This window comes from Ammodytes marinus (genome assembly GCF_949987685.1).
Source record: "Ammodytes marinus genome assembly, chromosome: 18".
In the NCBI taxonomy this organism is placed as follows: Eukaryota; Metazoa; Chordata; class Actinopteri; order Uranoscopiformes; family Ammodytidae; genus Ammodytes; species Ammodytes marinus.
In genome coordinates this window covers 1,763,169-1,778,168 of record NC_137222.1, presented here as the reverse complement: position 1 = coordinate 1,778,168, position 15,000 = coordinate 1,763,169, and the positions used below count along the sequence as shown (strand labels likewise).

The window sequence follows — 15,000 nt, the reverse complement described above, 5'->3', positions numbered from 1 at the left end:
CATCTGTCGGTGCTTTTCGGGCTGGATGACAGTTTCAAAACAAACACTCGTCTTCTGAAGCATAACACCAATTTACAAAAATAGAGACTTCTGCTTTTGTCCGCCATTTCGTTTGTGTGTGTGTGTGTGTGTGTGCGTGTGTGTGTGTGTGTGTGTGTGTGTGTGTGTGTGTGTGTGTGTGTGTGTGTGTGTGTGTGTGTGTGTGTGTGTGTGTGTGTGTGTGTGTGTGTGTGAAGTGGCATCACTGACTGAGAAAAGCAGCAAATGTTAACATTTAAAAAGCTGTAAAAATCTTTTTTTTTATTTTTTTTTTACATTAGTCGGCTTTGAACACAAGATATTGTGGTCTGGAGTCCCTCTGTTCCTAAGTATTTCATTAGTGTGTGTGTGTGTGTGTGTGTGTGTGTGTGTGTGTGTGTGTGCGCGTGTGTGTGTGTGTGTGTGTGTGTGTGTGTGTGTGGTAATTGGTTAACTCATAACTGTTAACCAATTTAAAGTTATTATTTTGAATCAGCCCCACTCCACTTGTAACTGTTTTAATTAGGCTATTGTTCTGTTTTATTCAATTGATCTGAATGTTTTAATTGTTGTTGTCTCTTTGTAAGCTTGTTGTGTATTCTCATTGTATATTGTGTATCTGTCTCGACGTCATTGGAAAAGAGGGTAACCCTCAATTGATCTTTCGAGAATAAATAAAGGAAAATTAAAAAATGTGTGTGTGTGTGTGTGTGTGTGTGTGTGTGTGTGTGTGTAAGTGAATACATGTTTTATTCAATGTAACACAACCGTTCATATCATGTTGAGACCGTAGCATTTGTATTTTATGCCTCAAGACCAAAAACAGTTAATTATTCATATTTTTAGTGATTTCCGAGGCCGCTTTTCATGTAAACAAAGGCTACTATTAAAGTTTAATTGAGTAACATTTTCTGCTGTATTTATATATAAATAGAAAACACATTTAGAAGCATCTGTCAATGTTCTTTTTTTTTTTGCATTTTTATGCTTTATTGATAGTGTAGAGACAGAGTTGAAATGGGGCAGAGAGGGGAGTGACATGCAGAGAACGACCGCGGGCTGGAATCGAACCCGGGTCCGCTGCTGGCCGAGGCCCTACCAACTGAGCTAAGGGCGCCCCCTAAAGCATCTGTCAATGTTCTTGCATATTTTTTTTTGTCCCCTGTCGCTTCATAATTTATTATAAAATATGATATAACCAATTAAATAAGATTTTTAATGCAGAAGTAATAATAAAGAGTATTTTCCTTTGTTTACATGGCTGTTTACAGAGCCTAGGCCAGTGTGTATAAGCACTGGATTTTTTTTTCAGCACACACATACAATACAATTCTGTCAAAAAGTGGTTTTGACAACAAGCGTTCTCCAGAATCACTGACTGCACCTTTACAATCTGCCCGGTTACAGCTCCCATGTTATTGGCAACAACAGCAGTTAAACTTTTGGTCCTTCTGCGCACCTGCACTGTTTATGTTGCTGATGAGGAGGGCGTTCCCGAGCTCGTGCGCCCCAGACAGATAGCAGTAGCGACACACACACACACACGCACGCACACACACACACACACACACACACACACACACACACACACACACACACACACACACACACACACACACACACACAGGCTCTCTCTCTCTCTCACTCACACACACACACACACACACACACACACACAGTCTGTCTCTCTCTCTCTCTCACACACACACACACACACTCTCTCTCTCTCTCTCACACACACACTCTCTCTCTCTCACACACACACACTCTCTCTCTCTCACACACACACGCGCGCGCGAGCGACCTGGCCCTTTAAATTGGTGTCAAAGCCGATTAGCGCTGATCTCAGTCGTGATTCTGTTTTCACCGTCTGTCCGCTCAATCTATTTTTGATTTGCGCTTTCTGGACGCTACACAAAACAATCGTCTCGTGGACATTTTATTTCATTTATTTCTTTCATTTTTAACCCATATTGGGACAGAGAGAGAGAGAAAGAGAGAGAGAGAGAGAGCGAGAGAGAGAGAGCGAGAGACACCGGTGGGCTCGAGGCGCAAGGTAACGTAGCCTATAACCCCTCGCCAAAAGTTTGGGAGCATGCAAACAACGCCATATTAAAGGCTGCAATATGGTCAGTGTGATGAAGCCTTCGCTCCGCCGTGGACACTAGAACTTTTTTTTTTATAGCCTGCCCTACCATGGTAAGCTTGGATTATACCTTCCACTGCAAACGCACTCACTAACCGCTTTCTCATTCATTGTATCCTTCCGCTACAACTAACGGACACACACGAGGACGTACCGTTACATTACATTATATGTTATTTAGCGGACGTTTTTGTCCAAATCGACTTTCGAACGGGAGGTAAAAGGACCCAAAATTGGACTTGCTCTGACCGGGATTCGAACCCTTTTTTCCCCGCAACAAAATCACTGGTGTTGCCTATTGGCTACTTCTACGGAGCTATCCAGCTGTTATCAAAAAGGCGCGTGTGAGATGACGTGATTTTCTTAAAGAGTTTAAAAGTTGGGACTGTAATCATATATAATAATAAAAATTCAAAATAACTATAAAATAATGCAGAAGGGCGTGCGCTACAACGAAGGCCACGCTTTGTATTTGTCGGTGGTGGCGCGAAAAGAAGGATCCAAGCGCGGGTTTCTGAGCAAAAAGACAACGGAGAACAGCCGTTGGGCGGAGAAGTATTTCGCCCTTTACCAGAACGTGCTGTTCTACTTCGAGAACGACCAGAGCACGAGACCGTCCGGCATCTACCTGCTGGAGGGATGCACGTGCGAGCGATCACCTGCGCCCAAAGCCACCGCCATCAGCAAGGAGCCCGTGGAGAAACAGCAGGTGAGTGAGTAGGCTATACAGCTTCGGAATAAAACTAAACCAACACACACACACACACACGCACGCACACACACACACACACACACACACACACACACACACACACACACACACACACACACACACACACACACACACACACACACACACACACACACACACACACACACACACACACACACACACACACACACACACACACACACACACACACACACACACACAGGGTAGGCTATATGAGCAGTGTATATGCCTGTTAAAATAGGTTTAGGCTATATATACAGCTGCGGAAAAAATTAAGAGACCAGTCTGGATTTTTCTTAAATCTTCATCTCTACATAACTTATTGAAAATGCTCTTAATGACAACAATTCTACTCGAACATATGCCTATAAGGTTGTCGTTTTGTATTTTGGTGAGAAGCAGTTAGAAGTTTGCCCTGCGTTCCAATACAAATACTTTCATACTATTTAGACTGTCAGAAATAGTAGGTAAGTTAAGTAGGCTACAGCTCCGGAAAAAAAGCTGTAAGTTATCTTCTTCAGCAAAAAAAATTAAAAAAACACACCCTGCGTTCCAATCCCCATACTTCCCTACTATTTAGTACGCCAGAAAAAGATTTAGGATGTCCCAATTCATGCAGGTCGATTGTAGTATGCTGAAAATACATAAATGCCCCACTAACTCCAAAACCATTTTGGAGTATTCGTCTTTATTCTTGACATTTCTCGACAAAGAAAATATTCCTTATCTGATTTTTTTCTCTCTCCTGTCTGTGGCCCTAAAACTCTTCTGTACTTTAGTATGTAGTGAAAAGAAAGAGTATGTGATTGGGAACGCAGGGACAGTATTTCTTTGTTGTTGTGAGTGTGTGTGACTAGCCTGCAGAGAGAAAGAGCCTCAAAATGATCATCTTACTATCAAAACAGAACGGGTCCTTGTGAAAATATTTGTTCTGTGAAAGCCAATGCTAATTTTAAATGACCCATATTCCAGTCTAGTGCTGCTGCGGGGTTTGAAGATGTATTTCACCCTAATTAACACCTTGCATACATACAATACACTCTAAAAACAGATACTGCATATTACTTAATTTAATTGATGTAACATTTTTACACTCAAAAATATTGAGTAGATTTCAAAGCTTAGAAATCAAGTAAAACAAACCATGAATAATGAGTAGATTTACTTAATATTTTCTATTCATAGTTTATTCTCAAAAATATCAATGAAACATACAGTAATTATTCTAAAATATTTACACAATGTAATCTGTCAGTCAAGTAATACATTTTGTTGATTAAATAAACTTACTTTATTTATTACATTTCACACAAATATTTCTGTTTAATTTTTACTCATGAATTTTGATTAAGTTAACCCAAATGCTCACCAAAATGATGTTTACTCATCTTTTTCAAGCAAAAAATACTTTTATATTACTGTTACATTTACTAAGCCCTTGAAATATTTTTTAGAGTGTAGTTTTTATCAGTTAAAGATCAGTCGGTGATTATGGAGACATGTGTTGTCAAAATCAGTGAATATCTCCTCACGATCCTGTGCGTGTGTGTGTGTGTGTGTGTGTGTGTGTGTGTGTGTGTGTGTGTGTGTGTGTGTTGGAAGAAAAAAAAATCCAGTGTTCAAAAATACACAGCTTAGGCTCTGTAAACTTGTATGTTAACCAAGGGGTCCTAACATAGCTAGCAGCATGCCAGTTTACAGAGCCTAGGCTGTGTATTAACACTGGACTTTTTTTTCCCCAGTGCACACAGAGTACAGACTATACTACAGCGAATCATGACGAGATATTCACTGATTTTGACAACAAGCGTTCTCCAGAATCACTGACTGCACCTTTTTAAAATGTAATCTTTGTTGACACCTGGTTGACTTGTCATTCAGATGTGTTGCAGTGTGTTCGCAGCTTTAGTCGTTAACAGTTAAATCTCTTCACACGGTCCAGTGGAGAGAGGAATAGACAGGGAGGGACACATGAGTAAGCAGCAGTGTGGTGATTGCTGCAGATAGGACTGTTTCAAACACTACTTTTAATTTTTTTTTTTCACGTAGTATTTTTTACTTATGCACTTAAATATTAAAGGCCTACTTCACCGGTTTGAATATGAAGGTGTATTGAATTCTGAGATCCTATGTAGTATAAATGTGCGAAAAAAATTGAAATCGGTTCATCCTAGCCTGAGAAAAGGCAGAAAGAGTGTTTTTTTAACCCTATATTTCTCTTTCTCGTGACATCACAGAAAGAGAAATATAGGGTTAAAAAAAACTTACTTTGTAAATATTACTGTGATGTCACAGTAAAAGACATCACAGTAATATTTACAAAGTAAGTTTTTTTTTAACCCTATATTTCTCTTTCTGTGATGTCACGAGAAAGAGAAATATAGGGTTAAAAAAAACACTCTTTCTGCCTTTTCTCAGGCTAGGATGAACCGATTTAATTTTTTTTCGCACATTTATAGGGGAGAACGGGGTAAGTAGGCACACTTTTTACTCTAGTGAGAATTGCTCATCACCAAAACATCTGTCAATAGCCATTCCTACATTAAATTGAAGCTTAAGGTGTTGGCTAGAAATGTGTGTCTCTCTTTTTTTCCAACTTATTGTAATGAAGAAGTAATTTACCATCAAAGACACTCTGACACATTGTGACAACCAACCCCATCAAGGGGTCGGTTGTCACACACTATGGGGTTGTTTGTCACAATGTTATCTTAATGGGAAAAATCTTAAAAAGAAGGCAAGGAGGCAGAACCAAATTTGAATGTTTAATTGCATTGTCAAGTTGACAAATAGGCCTACATAACGTTCTGTAGCCTTGGCAGCTGGTCTAGTTTGGGATGCACTGGAATGTTTTGATTTTGTTGCTCTTTTTTCTTTTGCTTGCTAGCTGCCTTTTCCTGCTCTATTCTTTCCTTCTCTGGGGTGTCAGTGAGGATACAGCTTGACAATTTCTTTCGTTATTGGGTTCCTTTTCTGGCTGCAGCCTTGAGATAACATGTGACAACCAACCCCCCAAAAAATTTGACGACCAACCCCGACTTGAATTTCTTGCTAGCATCAAGGCCAACAACCATCTGACAACTAATTAGCTTGCTAACCACAATCTAAACTATAGTTTACCCTTCACACTTTCTGAGGGTAACAAGTGTTTTGTTATAAACCCATTGTGTAAAAGCCTAGAAGAAAAATACTGAGAAGCAAAATATTTTGAATTTGACATGAAAAACACAAAACATCCTCTCACCTGAAATGCAGCTGTCTTCCTCCAAGGAAGTCTATGTATGTGACCTCTGATCCCAATTCTGGACCTTTTTTATATCAACATTTCAGAGCTAGCGCGCTCTGGTGGCGAGATATAACGAATGTGACATCCAACCCATGTGACAAATTACCCCGTTCTCCCCTACTACATAGGATCTCAGAATTCAATACACCTTCATATTCAAACCGGTGAAGTAGGCCTTTAAGGACTCATAGTACAGAGTTGAAATGGGGAGACAGAGAGAGAGAGGGGGGATGACCTGCAGTAAAGGTCCATGGGTCGTATTCGAACCCGCGACCACTGCAACGAAGGCCGGAGCCGATATGGTACACGCTCTATCCACTACACCACCGGAGCGCCAGGACTAATTTTTATGGACATTCCAATTGTGTATATAATATAATTCTTTATTTCAGACCCAGGGGGATCCATATCAACACAAACAACATAAACAAATACACAAACACAGAGTAAAAAATACACAGCCTTTCACAATATTCAGTGCCAAGCATACGGACATGATCGCCAATGGTTCCACAGTCTGGAAGAAAATCTGACCGAACTGCATATACGATTGGAATCTTTAGGAAGTCAAATAATATACTTAGCACAAAAGTAATAATAATTGCTGTGTTCTTACATAAAATAAGAATGTATTTATACACCATTATAAGGCCATACAAGAGGCAGTCCTGCTGTGCCACATTGAGTCGTTTAAAGGTCTTAAGATATGCAGAGAATAATACATGTATTAAACATCCGTGTTTTGGCATTTTTATTATTGCAAATATAAAGGACTGGATGAAGATTATTAAAAAAGAGGGTTTGGGGAAAAAGACCAGTTTTTTTTTAAACTTTTTTATTATGAGAGACGGGGCATTTCATTAGTTTTTTTCTTCATTCCCTACAGTTCTATTTCATTTCAGCCTTCCCCAGTGAGATCTGTTTAATATAAAAAGAGATGAAAACAGAGATAGAATTCAAGTGTGGTGGCGTCTATACTTCCACACTTTGGGTGTGGAAGTATAGACGTAATTTATGCGGTGTGTGCTTTCACACACCGCATAAATTAACTGCGCTAGTGTTCACTTGAGTTGAGTTAGTATAAGGTCTTTATTTGTCAATTAACACAGGTAACAAAGGTAAGTCACAAACTCACATATTTTCAGGCGGATCAGATATCACATGTTTGATCCACACCTGAGTTCGATTGAGAGTTCACACAACCCACATTTTGTTCTTTATTTTTAAGCTTTATTTGACAGTACAGAGTTGAAATGGGGAGACAGAGAGAGAGAGAGAGAGAGAGAGAGAGAGAGGGGGGATGACCTGCAGTAAAGGTCCACGGGTCGGATTCAAACCCGCGACCACTGCAACGAAGGCCGAAGGAGCCAAAATGGTACGCGCTCTATCCACTACGCCACCGGAGCGCCCCACACAACCCACATTTGAAGGTGTGGTCAGTGATTGTGATGATTCAGTGGAAATCAGCTAATATCTCCTCCTGATCCGCTACCTGTCCGTACTGGGTGTGCACTGAAAAATTATCTGGTGTTAATACACAGCCTAGGCTTTGTAAACTGGCATGTTGCTGATAGGCATGTTGGGCCCATTAGCTTACATACCAGTTTACAGAGCCTAGGCTGTGTATTAACACCTGATTTTGTTTCAGCGCGTACACACAAACACACACACCTACACACACACACACACACACACACACACACACACACACACACACACACACACACACACACACACACACACACACACACACACACACACACACACACAGGGTACGAACAGGTAGCGGATCATGAGGAGATATATTCACTTATTTTGGAAAAAGTGATTTTGACAACAAGCGTTCTCCAGAATCACTGACTCCACCTTTCAGACCAATTAGCTCAAATGTGAAAGCGACCCTTTTTTGTAAAGTTGGTGGCGTACCCCTTTAACCAGGGCCGGAGTGGGACTCATTTTCAGCCCTGGAGTTTCATGCCTCAGATCAGCCCACTTTCACGCCGACATTATTAATGTAATGTAATAACAACCTTAATATGTACGTCTGCAAAAGTGCACTGTTCTCTGCACCCTTGTAATTCTGTGTTTTTAGACTGTGTGGACTCAAATGCTCCTGTTTAGCCTATAGCCTACTCAGGTGCCTGCCATGGTGCTACTATGTGCAGTAGGAGTGTACGGAGACGTCATTATCTGTAGGCTATCTGTTCAACAAACACAATTAGCCTATCTATATGTAGGCTACCTGTATTCGGATATGAAACCGGAAGTGGCTGGGGCTTATGGGCTTATGTGTGAAAAAAACAACAATTATTGTCCCTTCAGAGCCTCAAATTGATTTAATATTGGCATATTATCAATAATGAGATAGGCATATTTTCCTCATACTGTACTCATCTGTTTCTCTCTCTCATTATAACTGTCTAAGCCCCTACACGTTTGACTGGGGGACATTGAACATTCAGAGTCTGAAACAGTAGGCCTATTACATCACAGTAAATCATAAACTTGCCCAATTTATTTTATTTTTTCATCTCTGTCCCTTTTTATTTTTAACTAAACTAAGTTGTATCATCGATCTAGATAAGATTTATTTTGCCCGTTTATTTCCCTCTTCTCTCTCACTCTCTCTCTCTCCCTCTGTCTCTCATAGGCCTATCTCTGTCTCGCTATCTCTCTCTCCCTCTCTTTTTTAATTTCTAACTTAGTTCAATGAATAATTACTTTAGACTAGGAAACAGCGTTTTATAATCTAGTGGTCTAATTGATCAACGCACAAAAACGAAACTTTTTTTGAGCAAATCTCTTAGTTATAAACAGATTGTATGAACTAAACAAGCGAAGTGTTTGCAGATCGAATATTTAAAGATCGATTTTATTAAATGAAGAGACGTGGTTCACGTTCAGAGATTTGAAATAAATAAAAGTCAGGAGGGACTGAAGGTGACTCGGGGTCACAAACATCCAGCGGAATGGAGAGACCGCAGCTCACGGGGCCATGCATAAACGCAGCTGGTCTAGGCCTATCTCTTTTCTGCCACGGCAGCGGAGATGAACAGCTGATAGGTGCCACTCAAGTTAAGGCAGAACGCGCCGCGTCAATTTAGTGCATGATAGGCAAAATAAATAAATAGTTGTTTCCTGAATAATAACGAGATTATTCGCGAAATAAACATATTCGGATCGATCATCTCATTATCCGTGCTCATCCGAATAGGCCTACATGTTCGGATTCTGGCTCATCCCAGTGCAGCCGACGCTCCAGTCGCCATTGTCCCGAGCATGCATTGAACATATATGACTGGGGGCTGTGACTAACTTTCATAAAGCCTTTGGTATGAGCGCAGAATTACAAGTTATCTTTCACCTCGTAGTCCGACATGCTGCTAGAGAGAGACACGCAGCAGGGCTAGGAGGCCCTAAATTCTGCTTCAAAATAAAAGTAATCTCACGTTACGCCAGTTAGATGCTTTTAATGTGAAACTGAAGCTGTAGGAAATGGTCAGTTTCCATTAGCAGTAACTTAACTGCGGACTAATAATATGATTTTTAATGCACCAATAGGTAAAATGATATTTTAACCCAGTGCCATGACTGGGCCGGCCCTCGCAGCCCAAAAACCAGAGCGGCCCACCGGGAATGCTCCCGGTTCTCCCGATTAGCCACTCCGGGCCTGCCTTTAACCCTACTCACATACTCTTTCTTTTTACTACACTACATACTAAAGTACAGAAGAGTTTTAGGGCCACAGACAGGAGAGAGAAAAAAAATCAGATATAGGGAAGGTTTTTTTTTCATGATGTTGAGAAATGTCAAGAATAAAGACAAATACTCCAAAATTCTATTCGAGCAAGTGGGGCATTTATGTATTTTCACCATACTACAATTGACGTGCATGTATTGGGACGTCCTAAATCTTTTCTTGGCATACTAAATAGTATGGAAGTATGGGAATTGGAACGCATGCAGGGTCAGTGAATCCTTATGTCTTTTACACTGTTGTTTGGTCAAAGGGCGGGATCAGCCAAAGAGCAAATAATCCCGGGGTGGACCATGCTGTTTTTAAAGAGTAAAACGTAATAAGGTTAAGCCCCTCTCCCCTCCCCTCACTACTTTAGTTCTATTTGTTCAGCCTGTCACTAGACTTTAAATAAATCCCCGTATATTTGCAAATGACTTCTGTACTCTTTATTTTTAGCTTTCAATCGAGATGCGGTCCTCTTGTCTTCTTTAGTAATCTCTGTGTGTGTTAGTGTGTGTGTGTGTGTGTGTGTGTGTGTGTTAGTGTGTGTGTGTGTGTGTGTGTGTGTGTGTGTGTTAGTGAGTGTGTGTGTGTTAGTGTGTGTGTGTGTGTGTGTGTGTGTGTGTGTGTGTGTGTGTGTGTGTTATACAGCAAGAGCCAGTATTTCTCGCTTACATTTGAAAATTCCCCACAGCTAACTATTTTGCTGGAATAAGGAAAGAGGACTTTTCTCCAAAAACCGAATCAGTCAATAAGTATAGAATATAATCTGTAGTTTTTAAGAAGCAACTGGCCTTTTAAAGCTCCCATATTATACACTTTTCGGTTCTATTATACACCATATTATATGGTCTTAGTGGTCCATAATACGTTTTTCTTTAATTGTTTGCTGAAAAAAACTTTCAGATAATTTATTGTACTATGCTGATGTTCAGCTAATCTCACAATGGCCTATTTTTTTAAAAGAGCTGCAGCTCCCCTCGTAAATATACAATCTTTGAGCTCCCCCCGCCCCCTGTCCGGAAGCGAAGCCAGATACGCCTCGCCCTCTGTCTGTCAGGGCCGTGGACCAATAAGAAATAGGGGGTGTGGGCTGCACAGTGGAAGCTTCTGGCTTTCCAGTTTTTGAGGTCAGAAAAGGGGAGAATTCTGACTGGAGTATATTGGGGGGGGAGGGGTGGGGGTTTCAGAAAGGGGGAGAGTGAGAAAAGGAGAGATTGTTATTTTTTTTTATATTTTGGCAGTCTCTAGGCACACCTTGGACCCATAGATATGTTAGAACACATTTAAAAAGTGCATTTAGCATAATATGTGACCTTTAAGCTATAGTGCGCAATTTTTTCATATGCTTTAATGTCGGTTACAAGCCTTATCAGCTCCACAAAACTCTCTCTGTATTTCTCAGTATGGCAGCGTTTACAAACTGGTGTCGCCCCCACCCCCCTGACACTGGTGCAGGAGCTCAGAAAAATCCCCAAGAAGAGCCCAAGAAATGTTTCAGTTGTTGATTCTACTGCTAAGAAAAAAAAACCTGGACGTATACGGCAGAAGGTATAACATCCATGTGGCATCACTGAAGGCTTTACCTCATGTAGATGGCGATGCACCGACAGTGTTGTAGTAATTACTCAGGATTCCTCATGGGGGGGAGTAGGGGGGGGGGGGGCACAGAAGTTACACACTATAGCTTTAACGCAACATAGTCTGGTATCCTTAGATGTTTGTCTAAGAGCTCACTTTTGCTGTGAACCGTGTTGTAAAAGTATTGCTAACAGGAATGTCGCTATGTCATCTATCATTCTGCACAAAGCCGTTTCTGTGTGCGGTTAGGGGTCAAATACATGTCTTGTTTGTTTATTGTTAAAGGCCTACTTCACCGGTGGGAATATGAAGGTGTATTGAACTCTGAGATCCTATGTAGTATAAATGTGCAAAAAAAATTAAAATCGGTTCAGCCTGAGAAAAGGCAGAAAGAGTGTTTTTTTTAACCCTATATTTCTCTTTCTCGTGACATCACAGAAAGAGAAATATAGGGTTAAAAAAAACGTACTTTGTAAATATTACTGTGATGTCACAGTAAAATACATCACAGTAATATTTACAAAGTAAGTTTTTTTTTAACCCTATATTTCTCTTTCTGTGATGTCACGAGAAAGAGAAGTATAGGGTTAAAAAAAACACTCTTTCTGCCTTTTCTCAGGCTAGGATGAACCGATTTTTATTTTTTTTGCACATTTATACTACATTCTAGAATTCAATACACCTTCATATTCAAACCGGTGAAGTAGGCCTTTAAACATGATAGTGTGACAATGGACATCTGTATGTTCAACGTGAGGTGTTAATATCATGATATTGTCACACACAATACAGACACACAGCACACATCATTGATCTTGGAAGTTCTTCGTAAGGTCGCGTTCACTCAGTCTGCTTCCTTGTACAGTAGTGATGGGAATTTCGACTCTTTTTAGTGAGCCGGCTCTTTCGGCTCCCAAACGGCTCTCCATACAACAACATGTGCATTTTATAATTCAGCCAAATGTAGTCCCGTATGGACTTATGATTCCTATGTGTAGGCCTACACCACTAAAACTATTCAATACATCGTTTGTACTGAAGTATTCAAAGTAAAAATAAAATGTTCTAATAACAATAAATTGCGTAGCTGATTGTTTTCATTGCATTTAAAGACCTTTTTAACTCTCTGAAACCACCAATTAAATGCACTGACTAGCTTGTAGACCTCTCTGATACACAAAGCCTACATAGAAACACCTATAAAAATGTAGGCAAACTATATATTAAAAAAAAAAAAAAAAAAAAAAAAAAAAAAACGGCTCAGTTGGGAGCCGGCTTCATTCGTTCGGCTCTTTGAACCGGCTCGTTGGCGACTGACCCATCACTACCTCCTTGGTGCGCACTAGTTGTTGTGAGTTGGGATACGTTGTTTTATTTTTTTCAGAATGTTCAGTTTGCGTTCACAAAGGCAAAACTCCAACGGATTAAAATTGTAAACGGGGGCGCCCTTAGCTCAGTTGGTAGGGCGTCCCCCCCCCATGGGCCTCAGCCAGCAGCGGACCCGGGTTCGATTCCAGCCCGCGGTCGTTCTCTGCATGTCACTCCCCTCTCTGCCCCATTTCAACTTTGTCTCTACACTGTCAATAAAGCATAAAAATGCCAAAAAAAAAAATCTTAAAATTAAAAAAAAAAAAAAAAAATTGTAAACAAAAGTCACATGCACAGAAATACTGTTCATCTATTTGTCAGACAGTTAGACAGGTCAAACGTCTAACCCCTTTGCCTTTTATTATTATTATTATTATTTTCTATACAATAGCCTACATTATGGAGTATTGCTGGGTTATTTTCATACTGGTCTAAATGTGGAGCACATAATATATCATTGGGTGGATGGTCAAATCCACCTAAACCTTTCTGATGTCTGAAATTGAGATTTACCCAGCGAGTGGTCGTCTGTGCGGAGGTAAGCTAAGTGCCAAGATTGTAACTTTTCCTTCAAGCTTTTCTCTTTATGTTATCTTCAGTACAGACAGGCAGACAGACAGGCAGGCAGACAGACAGACAGACAGACAGACAGGCAGGCAGACAGACAGGCAGGCAGGCAGGCAGGCAGACAGACAGACAGGCAGACAGACAGACAGGCAGGCAGGCAGGCAGGCAGACAGGCAGGCAGACAGACAGGCAGACAGACAGGCAGGCAGACAGGCAGCCAGACAGACAGACAGGCAGACAGGCAGGCAGACAGGCAGGCAGGCAGGCAGACAGACAGACAGACAGGCAGGCAGGCAGGCAGACAGACAGACAGACAGACAGACAGACAGACAGACAGACAGACAGACAGACAGACAGGCAGGGCCCCCCCTGTTGCTATAATGCCAGGCTAAAGTCACACTGCGTGGGTCACAGCTAAACATCACTGTCCACTTTCACTTTCTTAAGCTTAAGTTTGTGTTTGTTTGTGAGAGTGTTTATTAAAGGTGAAGTCAGTGATTCTGGAGAACGCTTGTTGTCAAAATCACTGGGGGGGGGGGTGACACCAGTTTGTAAACGCTGCCATACTGAGAAAAACAGAGAGAGTTTTGTGGAGCTGATCGGCTTAATCAACTTTGTGTCAACCCGCTTGGCAATGGCTTGAGTGTAGCCCGACATTCATTGATATGAAAAAGTTACGCACTGTAGCTTTAGATAAGTAGAATAGACATTGTGACGTGGTTTTGAAGAGGAAGCACATCTAACATCCAGAATCAAAGTCAAAATATTCTTGACACACACACTTAATGTTTTGATCTCTGTGTAATAAAAGCAATTTTTAGGAAGCGGCAAAATCTAGACCAGACATCAGAGAGAATATCAAAGAGACCTCTTGATGTCCACTCTCACAAGTATGGCCGCACAAACGTGTGTGTGTGTGTGTGTGTGTGTGTGTGTGTGTGTGTGTGTGTGTGTGTGTGTGTGTGTGAATGAATGATGTCCACTCCCTTCACAGACACTCAACATGAATCTCCTGTGACTGTGGCCCTTGTTCATTGATCTGAATGTAATTGAGCTTATTATACTAATTATGCTTAATTAGCTTTTTTTTCCTTTTGTAAAGTTGCTTTTATCATTTTATTTGGACCTGGATTTGAGCAACTTCAATGACTTAGAATGAATGAGAGGGAATGGATAGTGAACAATACATACACCGAATAACAAGGCGGAGCTGCATTCACAAGTACAGACTTAGTTCAATTAAATTACATTGACTGATAACCACAATTGTGACGTTTTTTTTTTTTTTAATATTTTTTGGGCATTTTTATGCTTTATTGATAGTGCAGAGACAAAGGTGAAATGGGGCAGAGAGGGGAGTGACATGCAGAGAACGACCGCGGGTGGGAATCGAACCCGGGTCTGCTGCTGGGCCCGGCCCGGGAGGGGGACGCCTTACCAAGTGAGCTAAAGGCGCCCCCCCCAATTGTGACGTTTTTAATCTGGGTCTAATTTGGGTTATTATTTATTTACTTATTTACTTACTCACTCACTCACTCACTCACTCACTCACTCACTCACTC

General features: G+C 40.9%; 3 protein-coding genes across 4 annotated transcripts in view; all 3 read left to right on the top strand.

Moving 5' to 3' along the window:
• oclna (occludin a) overlaps window positions 1–15,000 on the top strand; it is a 254,069-nt gene that overhangs the window by 42,321 nt on the left and 196,748 nt on the right. The gene's annotated exons all lie outside the window — the stretch shown is intronic.
• The window catches only part of marveld2a (MARVEL domain containing 2a), a 107,411-nt gene that overhangs the window by 62,475 nt on the left and 29,936 nt on the right, over window positions 1–15,000 (top strand). The window lies entirely within an intron of this gene.
• The window catches only part of rasgrf2a (Ras protein-specific guanine nucleotide-releasing factor 2a), a gene marked incomplete at both ends in the record, with an annotated part of 52,099 nt that continues 39,693 nt past the window's right edge, over window positions 2,595–15,000 (top strand). Inside the window, one exon of the mRNA XM_080046926.1 lies at window positions 2,595–2,873. Coding sequence (XP_079903052.1) covers window positions 2,595–2,873 — 279 coding nt within the window. The remainder of the gene's footprint in view (window positions 2,874–15,000) is intronic.